At 44.2% G+C, this 17,531-nt stretch overlaps 2 protein-coding genes across 2 annotated transcripts; one reads left to right on the forward strand and one right to left on the reverse strand.

Moving 5' to 3' along the window:
• Positions 1 to 1,913: 1,913 nt before the first annotated feature.
• On the forward strand, positions 1,914 to 7,253 carry GTF3A (general transcription factor IIIA). The gene is made up of 9 exons (XM_054056027.1): positions 1,914 to 2,103; positions 2,896 to 2,996; positions 3,840 to 3,936; positions 4,123 to 4,211; positions 4,626 to 4,699; positions 5,943 to 6,026; positions 6,439 to 6,668; positions 6,769 to 6,828; positions 7,092 to 7,253. The coding sequence occupies exons 1-9, from the start codon at positions 1,963 to 1,965 to the stop codon at positions 7,251 to 7,253; spliced, it is 1,038 nt and encodes a 345-aa protein (XP_053912002.1). The 5' UTR covers positions 1,914 to 1,962.
• A 100-nt stretch (positions 7,254 to 7,353) lies between these two features.
• On the reverse strand, positions 7,354 to 13,690 carry MTIF3 (mitochondrial translational initiation factor 3). The gene is made up of 5 exons (XM_009566464.2): positions 13,615 to 13,690; positions 12,009 to 12,200; positions 10,210 to 10,673; positions 8,840 to 8,985; positions 7,354 to 7,566 (listed from the first exon to the last, which is right to left on the reverse strand). Exons 3-5 carry the CDS (start codon positions 10,670 to 10,672, stop codon positions 7,354 to 7,356), a joined length of 822 nt encoding a protein of 273 aa, XP_009564759.1. The 5' UTR covers position 10,673; positions 12,009 to 12,200; positions 13,615 to 13,690.
• Positions 13,691 to 17,531: the final 3,841 nt, after the last annotated feature.

Consider the following 17,531-nt stretch of genomic DNA (forward strand, 5'->3'; position numbering starts at 1 on the left):
AATCCCTGCAGTGCTCCCTGAGGAGGCAGCAGACCCTGCAGGTCCCTCAGACCCTGCAAGAATTGTTCTGTGCAAGGACCCAGGATCAGGCCTTTGGGAGATGTTCAGAGGAATGGATTACCTTTGCTATGAGGACAGACTGAGAGAGTTGAGGTTGTTCAGCCTGGAGAAAAGGCTCCAGGGAGACCTTGTAGCGAACTTCCAGTACCTGAAGGGGCTACAGGAAAGCTGGGGAGGGACTTTTTGCAAGGGTATGTAGTGATAGGATGAGGGAGGAATGGCTTTAAATAGGAAGGGGGAAGATTTGGATTAGACATTAGGAAGAATTTCTTCACGATGAGGGTGGTGAGGCACTGGCACAGGTTGCCCAGGGAAGTTGTGGATGCCCCATCCCTGGAGGTGTTCAAGGCCATGTTGGATGGGGCTTTGACCAACCTCATCTGGTGTGAGGTGTACCTGCCCGTGGCAGAGGAAGGTGGAAATGGATGGGCATTAACGTCCCTTCCAACCTAAACTGTTCCATGATTCTATGAACAGTTACCCCATAACTGCCACCTAGCTTCTGACCTCTAAGACAGCAAAAGAAAGGTGCTAGAATGACCTGTGATACTCTACCAGTCAGCATGTTTCAAAACCAGGAAAAAATCAAGTGGGTAATAATTTTCATACAATAACAAGCTGAAAATTTAAAGCTAAGTATTACACTATTAAATATCATAGAATCATAGAATAGTTTGGGTTGGAAGGGACTTCAAAGATAATCCAGTTCCACTCCCCCTGCATTGGGCAGGGACACCTCCCACTAGATCAGGCTGCCCAAGGCCTGATCCAACCTGGCCTTGAACACCTCCAGGGATGGGGCAGCCACAGCTTTCCTGGGCAACCTGTGCTAGTGCCTCACTACCCACATCGTGAAGAAATTCTTCCTTATGTCTAGTCTAAATCTGCCCCTCTCCAGTTTATACCCATTGCCCCTCTCCTATAACTACAAGCCTTTGTAAAGTCCTCCCCAGCTTTCTTGTAGCCCCTTCAGGTACTGGAAGGTCGCTGTAAGATCTCCTCTGAGTCTTCTCCAGGCTGAAGAACCCCAACTCTCTCAGCCTGTGCTCATAACAGAGGTGATCCAGTCCTCTGATCATCTTTGTAACCCTCTTCTGGACCCGTTCCAACAGTTCTGTAGCCTTCTTACATTGAGGATTCCAGAACAGAACACCGTATTCCAGATGAGGTCTCAGAAGAGCAGAGTAGAAGGGCAGAATCCCCTCCCTTGACCTGCTGGCTTTTGATGCAGCCCAGGATACGGTTGGCCTTCTGGGCTGGGAGCACACGCTGCCGGCTCATGTTGAGCTTCTCATCAACCAGCACCCCCAAGTCCTACTTTGCGGGGCTGCTCTCAATCACATCATCTCCCATCGTGTACTGAAACTGCAGATTGCCCCAACGCAGGTGTAGGACCTTGCACTTAGCCTTGTCAAGCCTCATGAAGCTCACACTAGCCCACTACTCCACCTTGTTTACAAGGGCAATAGTGACAGGATGAAGGGGGAACGGCTTCAGGTTGGAAGGGGGAAGATTTAGATTAGACATTAGGATGAAACTCTTCACTATGAGAGCGGTGAGGTGCTGGAACAGGTTGCCTGCAGAAGTTGTGGATGCCCCATCCCTGGAACTCCATCCCGCCGGTCTCACAAAACCTCGTCAACATTACTATTTAATAATTGACATTTAACATTACTATTTAATATTAATTAAACATTAATATTTAATACATGAATGGTATTAAATATAACACCAAAACTGTACAAACATAAACGCTAAGGCGCGGCGGTTCATGACCTTTAAGGTCCCTCCCCCAACCCGCTCCCTCCACCACCACCCCCCGCTCCCTCCCCCCCGGGGCTCTGGAGGCTCCACCCCGCGCAGGCGCCGCGCCGCCCGCCGCTTCCTGCCCGGCGCTCCCGCATGGAGCGGGCGGGGGGCGAGCCGAGGGGTGGCGGCAGCGCGGGTGTCGCTCGCCGCTTCATCTGCTCCTTCCCCGGCTGCGAAGCCACCTTCAACAAGAGCTGGAAGCTGGATGCGCACCTCTGCCGGCACACGGGCGCGGTGAGCGGCGCTGGGCGCGTCTCTGCGTGCGCATCTGTGTGTGTGTATCTGTGTGTGTGTATCTGTGTGTGTGTATCTGTGTGTGCGTATGTCTGCATGTGCCCATCTGTGCGTGTACATGTGCTTCCATGGGCGCGTATGCGCGTCTATGTGCGTGCACCTGAACGTGTGTCTGTGTGTTTACGCATCCGTGCGTGTGTGTGCGTCTCTGCATGTGTGCACATGTGTGTCTGTGTATGCATCTCTCTGTCTGTGCGCAGCTCTGTGTGTGCATCTGCATGTGTGTGTATGTGTATGCATGTGCATGTGTCTGTGTGTGCGTATGTGCGTCTGTGCTTGTGCACATCTGTGTGTGTGTGTCTCTGCATGCATATCTGTGTGTCTGTGTGCGGGTGCCTGCGTGTGTCTGTGTTTTTGTATGTGTTTGCATGTCTGTGTGCATGTTTGCACATGTGCAGCTGTGCATGTGCCTGTGTGCCCATGCATGCATATCAGTCTCTGTGTTTCTGCATGCGTGCGTGCTCGCGTGTCTGTGTGCGGGTGTCCGTGTCTGTGTTCCTGCTTGGGTGGGTTTTGTGTGGGTGAGAGGCATAGCCTCAGCCCCATTCCCTTGGGAGACTGGGAAGCTGCTTCACCTGGTGGGGTGCCCAGAAGGCGTGGGGGCTGCATGTCTGCAGAGCTCTCCAGTGGGGCAGCCCAGGAAAGGCGGCCTCCTAGGAGGGACATTCTCTCTGGAGAACCCTCTCTAAACAGCCCTCTCCCTCAAGAACCCTCTCTTTCTCCATCTTGCAGAGGCCGTACGTTTGCAATTACGAAGGCTGTGGTAAAGGCTTCACGAGGGATTTCCACCGTGCTCGACACCTTCTCACCCACACTGGGGAAAAGCTGTTTGAGTGAGGCTAAGTTCTTTGCTTCACAAAAGGGATTACAGTTGTCCGTGGGGAAAGGGAGTCGCAGCTGGAGTGTGGGTGATATAGAGCCTGCATGCCTGGCTTTGGTGTTGTGAGTCTTGTCATAACAGTGCACACACAGCGTGAGAGGCGGGGAATCTCCTTAGCCTAAAATCTCCTACCTGGCAGTGATCCATAATAGGTGCTCCAAGGAACACACACCCACAGGAAAGCTGGGGAGAGGCTCTTAATTGGGGAGTGCAGTGATAGGATGAGGGGGAAGGGTTTTTGAGAGTAGAATGAGATTAGTAAAAAATTAGAAATTTTTTACTGTGAGGGTGATGAGGCACTGAAACAAGTTGCCCAGAGAAGTCATGGATGTCCCCTTCCTCGAGCTGTTCAAGGTCAAGTTGGATGGGGCTTTGGAGCAACCTGACCTAGTGGAAGTTGTCCCTGCCCATGGCAGGGGGTTTGGAACTGGATGATTTTTAAGTTCCCTTCCAGGCCAAACCATTCTAGGATTCTATCATCTCTTCCTAGAATACAGAATTAAAAGTGGGAAAGGCACTTATCTCCTATTACTAAACCCTTACTAGGTGCATGTCATGGATTAGGAGCTAGGATTTCCTGCGTGTTCTATTAAAAATCTCTCCTAGTATGTTTTCCTGGGGCTTTTGATTGTAACTTAGCCTCTGGCTTTTCATGTCTTTAAAGCAAATTTTTATATTTGGGTTATGAGTTTTATTTATTCTTTGCGCATTCCTCTTGTCCAGTGATTTTTTTGTATCTGCTTAGGAAACAAATTGCTGTTTGAGAGTGATAATAAAAAGTGCAGTTTGTTTTCAGGTGCACAGCTGATGGATGCAATGAGAAATTTGGAATAAAATCCAACTTAAAGAAACACATTCAGCGCAAGCATGAAAATCAGCAAAAGCAATATGTGGTGAGTAGTTGCTTTGATGCTGTAAAGTGGAGGCTAAATAAGCTCCTTTTTGTACCTAGTTAAATATTTCAACTTGTTATCATGCCATATTTGTATGAGTTTGAATACTGTGATTGGGATTTCAGTGAACGTGTGGACTGGGGTGTTGTTATTTGGCCTGTAATGATAACTTAATTTCCTTAATAGTGCAACTTTGAAGGCTGTAACCAGTCTTTCAAGAAACATCAACAACTAAGAGTTCATCAGTGTCACCACAACAATGAACCCCCCTTCAAGTAGGTGCACAATTTTAATAATGAACTTTAACAATTCCATTTAAACGTAGATGAAAACAGGTGCCTTTCCTCAACCTTTTCATTGATTTAGTATTTAAAGCAAACTACAGTCATGGCCGCAAGTACATTTCTTGTAGTAGTCCTTTGCTTGGTAGTCTGTTTTAACAGTCTGCTGCAATAGGCTTGGTGCTCTTTAACTTCAGCAAACATGCTATAGTTTTACTCTGAAAGGGATCAGGGTCTTCTGTTAGAAATATATAATGGAATTTACTTCTACAGTGTGGGAGGGGAACAGAACAGATCTCTAGGTGAGGGGAAACTTGGATTATTATGTCTACTTCAATCATTCTTGACTTAAAGAACAAAAAATAAGGATATAGTGGCAGAAATTAAACTGATGTATTTTATACCTAGGTGTAATTATGAAGGATGTGGAAAGTGCTTTTCTATTCCAAGTCTACTAAAGCGGCATGAGAAGGTACATGAAGGTAATACAGTTTTTCTTCTTGTTGCACTTATGGTTTAGCAAATGAAAAACAACTTCTTCTGGTATAGAGAGTATGCAGGGATGTATGACAGACATGGAAGTTTTCTGCGCCTAGTGATCCAGACAGACAAAAGGAGAACACCTGTTTTGAATAATTGAATGTGATACAATTGGAAAGCATTGCAGTGTGCAGTCACAACGTACTGAACAGGCAGGCTGAATGTAGCTCAGGATTCCTTCAGCCATTTCTTCTCTTGATGTGCTTCCTTGTCAATAATCCACCTTCTGGAGATGGGCTAATGGGGAGGGCACTAGCCGAGACCTCCAAAGATTAGGCTCAGTTGCCAGTTTTGCCACAGATTTCCTATGGAGCCTTGGCAAAACCACGTAGGTTTGCATTTTTGAAGTTGTTAATGTACCTATGTGAAAGGTATACAAATGGAATTGCCAGGAGGTGGTTGTGTATGTTTGAGCTAACACTCCTGCCCATTCTTTCAGTACTGTTGACAGCTAACCTGCTTTCCAGTGCCAGAAAAAAAACCCAAACAAACCCAAAGGACTAGGAACCATATCCTGAAAGCTGCAATTCGCACTGCATCTCTTAATCTTAAGACAGGGACTTGATCACTTGTTTGACCTTTCCAGTCATGGGCTTTAAATAGTGTTGACTTTCTGTGGTTCATTTAAAAACCATGCTGTCTGCTTGATAAAATGGTAAGGTCTCTTTAGACTCTGGAATGTTACTGTATGGTCAAGATCTTAATTTTTTAATATGTAATACAAATATAAATATAGAAATAAATACTATAACAGTTATTTTCATCTATTTCAGTGTAAGTGTATGGCTACTGAGGGAATAGTTTTACTGAAGCAAGGAGAGAGAAAGTTTCATAAAATTGTTTAGGTTGGAAAGGACCCCTGGAAGTCATCTGATCCAACTCCCTGCTCAAGGTGGGATCAGTTACAGCAGGTTGGTGAGAGCGGTATCCAGTCAAGTTTTGAATATTTCCAGGGGTAGGGATTCCAGAGCCTCTCTGGACTTGTGTTGGTGATACAAGGATTGTTCCTTAAACCTGTTAGGATTTTCACGTTCTAATTAATGTTCATTTCCTCTTGCCTCATCACCATGCAGTGTGGGAGGAGAGGAGGAATACTGGCCTTTGATTTTCAAACACTAACAGGACTAAAACCGGACTGTGTTTGCCAGAACCTTTGTGATTTTAAACATTTGTCTTGTCCAACAGGCTATGTATGCAAAAAAGAAAACTGTTCATATACTGGAAAAACTTGGACAGAGCTTCTCAAACATAATAAAGAAAGTCATACAGGTAAACTCCAAATGCTTTCATAAACAGAATTTAACTTTTGATACAAATAGGAAAGAAACTGTTAATATGAAGAGGAATCCTTGCTGAACTCATTTAATGAACTTGTCATTGTGTCTAGACAAACTCGTTGATTAATGCTTTATCGGTAAAGTGGCTATCACTCAGGCTAGACCTTTCACTGAAGAAAATGCTACTCTGTATACTATCTTTACTTTGTCATTCAGTTAATGAGAAATTGTGTAATGTAGGATTTCAGATCTGGATAATTCATACTGCACTATTCTCTTCTAGTCTCTGAGTTCTTAGCATTTCAAGTAGATTTTAGCATTGTCCTAGAGGACTACTACGGTTTGATTCTGAGCTCCTGTAAGAGACTGTTTATTTATGCTCTGCTTATATCTGTCCCACTCAGAGCCAATAGTTTGCAGTGAGTGTTACAAGACTTTTAAAAGGAAAGATTACCTCAAGCAGCATAAAAAGATACATGCTGCGAAGAGGGAAGTCTACCTATGCCCGAGAGAAGGATGTGGGAGAACTTACACAACTGCATTTAACCTTCAAAGCCATATCCTCTCTTTTCATGAGAACGAAAGACCATTCTCTTGTGATTATCCAGGCTGTGGAAGAGTGTTTGCAATGAAGGTATGTATTCTTACACTGTCCTAATGCAAATCACATAATCTGAAATTATAAACCTAATTCTCTTTTTGTTGTTGTTGTTTCTTGCTCTTTGTAACTGTAGCAGAGCCTAGTAAGGCACACAGTTGTACACGATCCTGAAAAGAAAAAGCTGAACTTGAAAGTAAGTTATACTCTTATAAAGGCCCTCTCAACCTTACCCTGTCACCTCAGAAGAGAGTAAGCATTATGTCATTTAGAATGTGACTTCAAGCAGGAAAACAGGCCAGCTATCTATTTAATTTGGGAGATTATTGATTTCTGAAGCTCCTTTAAATAATGCAGTTCTGGCCTGTTTGTGGATTTCTTCTTCTCCCCCTCCCCCCCATTAGTAGTCTTTGCTCCAAAGATACATTAAGTTGCCAATTCTGGATTTATTTCTACCAGGAAAATCATTCTCGTCCAAAGAGGAGCTTAGCCTCTCGTCTGAGTGGCTACATTCCTCCTAAAAAGCAGCCAGAAAAGGATACGGTTGTGACAGAAAGCAAGACAACGGATAAGCCCATGGAAAATGAAATTCCGACTGTTGAAATTCTGACTCTTCAGTAAAGTCTAACTGAGACAGCTCAACAATAACTTTATTAATTAAGTTTATAGTCTTTTTTCTTTTTAAATAAAATAATAAATGTTTTTACACCTCTTCATAAAGTCACTGATGCAACTCACTTGACTTCAAATCTTCATTTTCATCTTTCTTTACTGTATTTTTTTTCTGGTTTTCTGCCTTCTGGTATGCTTTCAACTCTCTGTCAGACATGTGTCTCAAAATACAGGTACTCACTCCTTCTCTAGTAACTTTCGGTTTGGAAAGATAAGTGGCTTTCTCAGACACAGTCTCCAAAATCTCATCATAAAGCATGAACTGAAAAGGAGAAAAACAGGGACTAAATACACAAACACAGATAGAAAAATATTGCAAGCTGTTCTGTAATGACACTCCTGCTTGTGGCTTAGCTATTAGCTGAAATCGGCTACATGCTAGTTCTGGTTTGAGAAGTTCAGCTTGTCCTTTCCTAACCATTTGTTCTTCACTTACAAGCAGGTTTAGGAAAGTCACCAGAGGGATTAAGCCATTTCCTAACACTGTGCTGAATTCCTCACTCATCCTGTTTCTTTCAAAGGTCCTTGGTGAAAGTAATTATAACTGCATCTGACTTTTCTTCCGTTAGATTTGGGCATTATGGGGCTCTCCTCCTAAGGGTCAATATTGCACTAAGGTTGGCAGAATGTGGTAGTATTGAACTCAGTGATACAGTGCATTCATAGAAAAGCCAAACTCTTAAGCTCATAAATAAGCTTTTAAATTTAAGGAAACCCCAAATCTAGACTGTCATGAAATGTTCTTCTCCCTCCCAAAACCAGTTCTTCCTCCTGCTACTCTTTCCCTGTGAATTCAACTTCCTATAAAAAATATTATTCCTTTTGAATGAAATGATACCACATTTTTTTCCCAGTAATTTAGTAGAGAGAATCATCAAGGAAACCTAATAAACTACACACGTTAGAAGGAAAAAAAAAAATCTTACATGTAACCTTTATAAAAAAGCCATTTGTGCAAATGACAATGAAGACAAGCCTCAAGGCCTGACAATTATACAGGTAAGTTGCCAGTAGCTCCTTAACATCTTTATAGATGTTTACTTCACCAGTCTTGGAACATTATTCCCAGTAATTTTCTACACAGCAGTGAAAAGCTAACCTCAGCCACAGCTGCACAAATGCATCTTCAGAAGAACAGTTTGGTTTTTTGGAATAATCCAGCTAAAATACAGCAGAATACTTTTAAATCATACTGGCTTAAGGCATAGATGGGAAAATTTCACTAGCCCAGTTAAAAAGGTGGTGCTGCAAATGAGTAGGATCTGCTTAGACTCCTGTCAAAGTCAGTATTATAACTGCATTTGTAAGAATACATGGTATTTGAATTGTCTTTGTGAGACTGTTTATCTAGAACTGCTGTGTTTGAACTGATGCAGCTTATGGTAGGACAACTTTTACGTTCACGGGACCCAGACCTTCAGTTATTTCAGCAGTACGTGACATGGAGAAAATGTGGCAGTACCAAATAGAGGAAGTTAATACAAGTACACCTATTTTATGAAATCGATTGGTCCAGCTTTTATGAGTCCACTTACCATGTCTGTATTGCTATCTTTTGCTTGTCGGATGGTAACTTTAACATGGTATTTCTTTTCAATCCACTGTGCTATCTGTTTAGTCTTGGTCTCTAAGTCATTCTTGGCAATAGCTGAAGAAAAGGATAACTCCTTCTGAACTATTCCTGTTTAAAACAGAATTAAAACTGTGTTGGCTTACCATGTGACAAACCTGTATTAGATGCTCTCTTTCAACACAGTGCTTTGTCTGCTTAACTCCCTTCCCCCGTGCTGCTCTCATACAGACAGTATCCCGATCTCATTGTCTCAGCGTGCACCACTCTCGCCTTACAAGGTGGCTACTGGACATCTCACACTGACTGTCATGACTGAGGGACCAAGTGCATGTTTGAGGCACACAGGGAAGTCTCTTCAGGGTCAGAAGGCTTAAAGTATTTTTATTTGAGCGACAGTGTTGTTCATAACCACCCACAATGCAGGTCTAAAAAAGATAAACAGGTAAGTGCTGGATCTGGAATTAAAGACTTAGTGTGTAAATTCCTACATTCTGTGAGTAATATAGCTGAATATAAAAGCTCTGAAGTTAGATAGCGCCCATTTGCTTGAATGATGAAGTGCAATATTTGATTGGAAGTACAATGCCTTGTAATATATTTCAACAATTGTGGTCTTTTCCTCCCTAAAGTTTTTCTGAAGTCGATACCATTTGAATAATCATCTTGTAGTTTCTGGAACAGAAAACCTCGCTACCACAATAGCACTGCTCTCTAAAATCTGAACTCTGCCCAAGGTACAGATACTTTCCTTAGCCTGAGGATAAGAAAAGAGGATACAAAGATGTGTTTTCTAAAACCTCTTTGCCAAACTCAGTTTGGCAAACTGCTGGAGCAGGCTGACTAAAGGAAAAACACTGAAAAGTGTTCAATATTGAAAAAAAAAAAAGTTAAAAATATGGTTTTTGTACAAGGAAGGGCTCCAGAGTTTGTTTTCCTAGCAGCAAGCTAGGAAGAGAATTTCATGACTACTGGTGACAAGAATTAAGTAATTATTTTGCTGTATCTGGTGCTCAGTTTCTGAAAACTGCTTGCCATTTCATGCCTTAGTAAAAGCACAGAAATTCAGTGAGTCTCATAGAACCAGTCTAGTTATATTTACTTAAATATAGGTTTTTTTTAAAAAAAAACATGCCAAAATAGCAAATCCTGAGAAGGCAATAGAAGGCTTCTCTGTGGAACACTAATCCAAAATTTTATTTTCACCACTGCCAATCCTTAATATCACGAACTGCGTGACATTGCTTTGGATTTATGCAAATGCAAGTAAGAGGATTTCATTAATGCAGCATTTTTTTAAAGTGCTCAGTGTTGTAGTGTCGACAATGTACGTACCTGGTTTTGGTTTTGCTTTTTGCTTCTCTGCACGTTTAAGCTGTTCTTCGTGAATCTGCTGCCCCGTCATTAGTCTATATACAGGAGGATCTACATTCTCACGAAGGAGAACAAGTTTCAGGTCATGTTGATCCATGAGTCTGAGTGCCTCTGCTCGATGCATATTTCCTAAGCTCTCTCCATCCTGGTTAATTACGTGCAAAATCCGATAGGGAATTCTTCGCCCAACACTTCCAAATACTGCTTTGCTTTTTGGTTCTGTATGAGATTTTTCAGCTGTGCAAAATGGTTGTGCAAGCGCAAACACAGTTGACTTTCCAGGATCAGGTACCACCATCCAGAATGGACAGTAGACCCTCTTCTGTGGTGTTTGTGTCAGAAGAGTACCAAAGAATCTTCTTGTGGAACTCTTCTCATTTCTGGTTGCTTGACATAAAAGTTTCATCATGCAAAAGGTTGTCATTCTGGGGAAGAAGGAAAAACAAGTTACCCCCATCTGTTAGATTCTTCTAGTTATATTAGAAAGACATGACTCTAGCTCAGTAAACCATAGTCCTTAAAACTGCACGATGCTACTCCACAGAATGAGCAATTGAGTAATTTCACAGTAAGAACAGGCTTTAATGCACAGAGAAAATCTGACAAAGGAACAAACTTTATGAAGAGTGATGATATCTTCAGTATTTTAAAATCTGAGCCAGAACTCTTAAAGAATCCAAACCTTATAGTTTATTCCTTCTCACAAATGTATTGACTCTTAAACACCTTTGTTTTGTATCCAGAGATTAGCCAATGGTTAAGAGGGAGTTGTCAAATAAAAAGACATGCCACACCTAATATTTTCAGTCAGGATTTTTTCATGCAGTATCTTAACACAAGGACTTTCTTCCCACTTTTGATACTCTTCTTTGGAAAGTGTTTCATTTAAGCCACATTAATTCTGAACCACCTTAATCATGTAGTGAATGAAGTAGCGATCCGTGCAATGTCCATCAGCAGCCATCCCAATATCCACAGTCTGACTCTTTTATGCTTTGAAAGGATCTGGAATTTCAAAGCCTAGACCATACAGAGTAAGAAATGGAAAATCTTCACCTTGGCATTAAAACATGACAAAGTAACCATTGGTTTACTTGAAAATATGGTTTATCCCAGCTGCTGTGCAACTTGCTTCTTGTAGCACTGACCTCAAATTGTGTATTTTTCTGTTTTCCAAATGTCATTTTGCGGCAGTAATTGAGCTAGTTACTTGGTCTTACATGGATTAAGCCCTAATATTATTTAACTAACCTTAAAAAGGAATTAAAAAAAAAATCTTTACTGTCTTTTAAGCTCAAGTTCCACAGATTCAGCCATGCTTCAAAGTGAAAACAATGCCTTAATTTTAAACCTATTATCAGACACTTAAAGTATCGATCAACTTTCCAAGTTTTTCACAAGCATTACATTTAGGGTGGCACATTCCTATTTAGAGGAAGCTGATTTTTTCCAGTTATCAAAACTATTTAGATTTCTTACACGCAGAAAGCATGCACCTAAGTAGCATTAATTGTTTGGAAAGTACAACTTAGTCTAGGTACTTCACCAGAACATGTAATAAAAACACGGATAATGATATTTTTCTTCTACTTAAATGAAAAGAGCTTGTAGGAATAAAGAGAAAAACATAGACACAGATAAGACTTGCCTGCAATACATGGACTGGAAAACAGCAGTCATGTGCCTAAAATCCCCACTTGCAAATGAAAAATAGATTGTTACAGACATCAATCAGAAAAGGAAGGTTAAAGAGAACGTACCCCCACTGATGGCTGAAAATGGTGATGTTGTATCAACAGACGAGGAGAAGGCTGAGGTAGTCAACAACTTTTTTGCCTCAGTCTTCACTGATAACCGCTCTCCTCACCCCTCCTGGACCATGGGACAACAAGATGGCGATCAGGGGGGTTAAAACCCCTCCCACTGTAGAGAAGGATCAGGTTCGTGGCCACCTGAGGAACCAGAACATATATAAGGCTATGGGACCTGTTGAGTTGTATCCCAGAGTCCTGAGGGAATTGGCAGACGCGTTTGTCAAGCCACTCTCCATGATATTTGAAAAGTCACGGCAACCGAAGTCCCTGGTGAGTAAAAGAAGGGTAACATTGTGCCCATTTTTAAAAGGGTAGAAAAGGCAACCCTGGGAACTACCAACCTGTCAGCCTCACCTCTGTGCCTGGGAAGATCATGGGATGGATCCTCCTAGCAGCTATGCTAAAACACATGGAGGACAGGGAGGTGATTTAGTGGCAGCCAGCATAGCTTCACCATGGGCAAGTCCAGTATGACCAATCTAGTGGCTTTCTATGATGGGGTAACCACAGCGGTGGACGTGGGTAAACAAACAGATGTGATCTATCTGGACTTCTGTAAAGCCTGTGGCATGGTCCCGCACAACATCTTTCTCTCTAAATTGGAGAGATGGATTTGATGGGTGGACTGTTCAGTGGATAAGAAACTGGTTGGATAGTCGTATTGAGAGAGTAGTGGTCAATGGCTTGAAGTCCAGATGGAGATCCGTGACAAGTGGTGTCCCTCAGGGGTCCATCCTGGGACCTGTGCTGTTTAATATCTTCATCAATGTTATAGACAGTGAGATTGAGTGAACCTTCAGCAAGTTTGCAGATGACACCAAGCTGAGTGGTGCAGTTGCCACATGAGAAGGACAGGATGTCATCCAGAGGGACAGGCTGGTGAAGTGGGCCTGTGCGAACCTCATGAGGTTCAACAAGGCCAGGTGCAAGGTCCTACACCTTGGTCAGGGCAATCTATGATTTCAATACAGGATGGGGGATGATATGATTGAGAGCAGCCCTGCAGAGAAGGACTTGGGGGTGCTGGGTGATGAGAAGCAACATGAGCCGGCAATGTGCACTCACAGCCCAGAAGGCCAACCATGTCCTGGGCTGCATCAAAAGCGGCGTGGCCAGAACTAGGGGCAATGGGTATACACTGGAGAGGGGCAGATTTAGACTAGACATAAGGAAGAATTTCTTCTTTATGAGGGTGGTGAGGCACTGGCACAGGTTGCCCAGGGAAGCTGTGTCTGCCCCATCCCTGGAGGTGTTCAAGACCAGGTTGGATGGGGCCTTGGGCAGCCTGGTCTGATGGGAGGTTGGAACTGGACGATCTTTAAGGTCCCTTCCAACCCAAACTATTCTATGATCTAAGCGAGAAACCCGTCCTCCCGGAGCTCTTGTCTCGTCGCACCCCATTGATGGAGATCCCTCCTCGTGCTGCCCAAGCCCTATAAAGGATGCCCGCTTTCTAGAACTCCAAAACAAGTCCTAGAGAGTCTGTTTGGGGGTATTTTCCGTATCAGGGAGCGCTCCCCGTGCACCGCCCCCCGCGCCGGGCGGCTCCTACCTGAGCCGAGCCCCGACCCGCCGCCACAGCTACGCTGCGAATCACCTCCTCCCCTTCCTCCCCTTCCTCCTCCTCCCCTTCCTTCCCATCCTCCTCCCCTTCCTTCTCATCCTCCTCCCCTTCCTCTTCCTTTTCCCCCTCCGCGGGCTCCCGGCTCGGCATCTCACTGGACCGCGGGGGGGAGGGGCGTTGCAGCAGATGGTTCCTCATACACAACGTAGTTACTGTCACAAGAAGTGGACTATTTTGATTCAAGCTAAAGTAAAGTTTAATCTAAGTAACTCTATTTTCGAAAGTTAGGCAGAATGTCTCGCTGAGAGCGTGTTTTCTTTCACACGGTGCTTTTCCAGACACTGTTCATTAGATGATACAGATGAAATTAGATGATAACGTCTTGCGTGAGGCACAGTCTGTGCCGAACACCTCCTCCGAAACTGCCTCTGCAGTTTTTCCCTATCTCAAATGCAAGGTCGGGCACAGAGATGACTCCACATTAGCAAGAGATTTGACTGCTATGAAGTTCATAACATTAAAAGTAGTCCTCGGAGAGTGACAGAATGCACACGAAATTTCTGGGGAAATTTATATGCATGCATGTAAGTGGGAAATATATTCTGTCCCGAGCTCTTGTCTGGTTTCACGTGACTGATGGGAGATCACTCCCTCATGTTAAAGCCTGATAAAGGCTGCTTGCTTTCTCAAAAGTCCAAAATGAGCCTTATGGAGTTCTTGCTGGCATTTTTGGTATCAGTTCCAGAGGTCATAGACTGTTTTGGATTGGAAAGGACCTTTACAGGTCATCTACTCCAACACCCCTTGCAGGAACCTTCCAGCCCCTGCCATTCTGTGACTGTGTGTGCACAGGGGGTGTGTGTACCTGCCAGCCTGGCTGTATACCCGTCTGCCCACGCCCCTGGTTGTGCATGTTGTGTACGCCTTGGGTATATACTGATGTATTTCTGTGTGTGTATAGAGAGTTACTGTCTCTCTACGGATGCTTGTACTTGTCTGTGTATCATAGGATCATAGAATAGTTTGGGTTGGAAGGGACCTTAAAGATCACCCAGTTCCAACCCCTCTGCCACAGGCAGGGACACCTCCCACCACATCAGGCTGCCCAAGGCCCCATCCAACCTGGCCTTGAACACCTCCAGGGATGGGGCAGCCACAACTTCTCTGAGCGGGCAACCTGTGCCAGTGCCTCACCACCCTCATAATGAAGAAATTCTTCCTTATGTCTAGTCTAACTCTGCTCCTCTCCAGTTTATACCCGTTCCCCCTAGTCCTATCACTACAAGCCTTTGTAAACAGTCCCTCTCCAGCTTTCTTGTAGTCTCCTTCAGGTACTGGAAGGTCGCTATAAGTTCTCCTCTGAGCCTTCTCTTCTCCAGGCTGAACAAGCCCAACTCTCTCAGCCTGTCCTTGTACAGGAGGTGCTCCAGCCCTCTGATATTTTTTGTAGCCCTCCTCTGGACCCGTTCCAACAGCTCCATATCCTTCTTACATTGAGGATTCTAGGACTGGACACAATACTCCAGATGAGATCTCACAAGAGAGGAATAGAGGGGCAGAATCCCCTCCCTTGACCTGCTGGCCACACTTCTTTTAATGCAGCCAAGGATACAGTTTGCCTTCTGGGCTGTGAGCACGTGTTGCCTGCTCATGTCAAGCTTCTCTGTATCTGTACGCTCCTCTTATATTTCCATGCCAATGTACTCGTGCTGTGTCTCTCTGGTTCTGCGTATGCCATTGGTGGGTTGTTTTCCTGGATGTGTTGAGTTGTGTCACTTTCTTGATTCTCTCTGTATCTTTGCTGCACTGGGGGCGTTGTATGTAAGTCAAAGGACCACTGCTAAGAGATGGTTTTGGCTGTGGCCCTCCTGGGAAGGTAATTTGTGGCTGTGAGTGGGGATGACGTGATTGAGAGCTGCCTTGCAGAGAAGGACTTGGGGGTGCTGGTTGATGAGAAGCTTGACATGAGCCTGTAACGTGCGCTCACAGGCCAGAAGGCCAACTGTGTCCTGGGCTGCACCAAAAGAAGTGTGGCCAGCAGGGCAAGGGAGGGGATTCTGCCCCTCTATTCCTCTCCTGTGAGACCTCACTGGGAGTATAGTGTTCAGTTCTGGAATCCTCAACATAAGAAGGATATGGAGCTGTGGGAGTAAGTTCAGAGGAGGGCTACAAGGATGATCAGAGGGCTGGAGCACCTCCTGTACAAGGACAGGCTTGAGAGTCCTGGGTCAGAGGAGGCTACAAGAAGGCTGGGGAGGGACTGTTTACAAAGGCTTGTAGTGATAGGATTAGGGGAAATGGGTACAAACTGGAAAGGGGCAGATTTAGGCTTGATATAAAGAATTTCTTCACCATGGGAACGGTGAGGCGCTGGCACAGGTTACCCAGAGAAGTTGTGGCTGCCCCATCCCTGGAGGTGTTCAAGGCCAGGTTGGATGGCGCCTTGGGCAGCCTGATTTAGTGGGATGTCCCTGCCATGGGATTGGAACTCGATGATCTTTAAGGTCCCTTCCAACCCAAACTGTACTATACTATACTATACTATACTATACTATACTATACTATACTATACTATACTATACTCTTTAAGGTCCCTTCCAATGCAAACTATTCTATGATTCTATGATTCTATGATGTGCATGTGGAGTGCTTTTCATGTCTGTTGAGGCTGTATACTGGAGTCATCGAAGAAGCTGGCTGCGTACCAGAGCAAGTCACTCCCTCCATCTCCTCCTGCGCCCACCGCTGTGGCTCAGCACAGCATGGTGTGGGCTGCTGTTGCATGCAAGGACTGCCCGGAGCCAGGGCATGTTGTGCTGTGGGCTATGTCACGGTGTGGGTGCCCAAGGTGTGGGTGCTGCACGGCAGGGACGTGTCTGCAGGGGTCAGCAGCGTGTGCATTTGCAGCACTGTGCAAATCCATAGGAAAGCTGCTTGGGAGTGTTTGGATTTGTTCCCTTCCTTGTTAGGCTGTTCTGCCTTAGGTTTGCAGTCTCCTCCTTTCAATCTGGAGATAGAAAAGCTTGCCTTTGAAAGAGAATCTGAAATTCGTGTACAAACCCCAGGTCCCCAGCTGTAAGTAAGACACTCAGTGAATAAAATGCTAAGCAGTGTGTGAGTTTGCTGTTCCGTTGCTTTGGTGGGGCAACACGTGTGTGGAGCAGTGTGTGATGAGAATGGCTTTTCAGGAGCTGAGGTGTTTGTGGCTATTTAGGGATGCTATTTGGCCAGCTGGGCTGGAACAACACTCATCCGAAAGTGTGCCTGTGTTCAGAACTTGGTATAAAATGAAGGCATGGGAAACCACTGGGAGAGAGTGTTTTTTTCGCTGTCCTTCCTGCTTAAAAAAAATCAGGACTTTTTATCTTACTTGCTTTGGGCCATAACTAAGTGGCCCCATTTTACTCTCCCACCTCTCCGCCCAGAAAAGGAGAAATTCAATGAAAATCTAAGCTTCATGGCTTTTGCTTTGAAAGCTTTCTGTTCTTAACTGTGGTTCTAGAATGGTTTAATTCCATGCTCTGGTTGTTTTGGTACAGTCGTTTTGGTACAGTCATTTTGGTACGCACATGTAAAAAGATCTGTCACTGTTTTGTGCTCTCCATCTTCACAGAAGGCATCGTATAGTAATTGTGCGTGAATCCAGAAAACTTTACTAAATCAGCTCACAATCTGAAATTCATTCATAGCACATTATTAAAACTTTGTGCCTGCCATAATGAACATGGGAAATTGCCATTAACAGAATTAGCCAAGTAGATGGTGAGCTGTGTTAACAGCCTGGCTGACAACTGTAGTTTCACTTGTCCTATGCAAATGGTTGTTTTTTCGGTCCTGCCTTTTATTTGTTTATTGATTTTGCTCAGGTTTTATGCCTTTGCTCTTTGGGAACAGTGGTTGCAATC

Source organism: Cuculus canorus, chromosome 1 (assembly GCF_017976375.1).
Source record: "Cuculus canorus isolate bCucCan1 chromosome 1, bCucCan1.pri, whole genome shotgun sequence".
Lineage (NCBI taxonomy): Eukaryota > Metazoa > Chordata > Aves > Cuculiformes > Cuculidae > Cuculus > Cuculus canorus.

Coding starts and splice junctions, on each gene's coding strand:
- GTF3A (XM_054056027.1), top strand. CDS start 1,963: ATGGAGCGGGCGGGGGGCGAGCCGAGGGGTGGCGGCAGCGCGGGTGTC. Junction 4,212..4,625: donor AACAATGAACCCCCCTTCAA/GTAGGTGCACAA, acceptor TTTTATACCTAG/GTGTAATTATGAAGGATGTG. Junction 6,027..6,438: donor TAATAAAGAAAGTCATACAG/GTAAACTCCAAA, acceptor TGTCCCACTCAG/AGCCAATAGTTTGCAGTGAG.
- MTIF3 (XM_009566464.2), bottom strand. CDS start 10,672: ATGACAACCTTTTGCATGATGAAACTTTTATGTCAAGCAACCAGAAAT. Junction 8,986..10,209: donor AAAAGCAAAACCAAAACCAG/GTACGTACATTG, acceptor TGTTTTAAACAG/GAATAGTTCAGAAGGAGTTA. Junction 7,567..8,839: donor AAGATAGCAATACAGACATG/GTAAGTGGACTC, acceptor TCTCCTTTTCAG/TTCATGCTTTATGATGAGAT.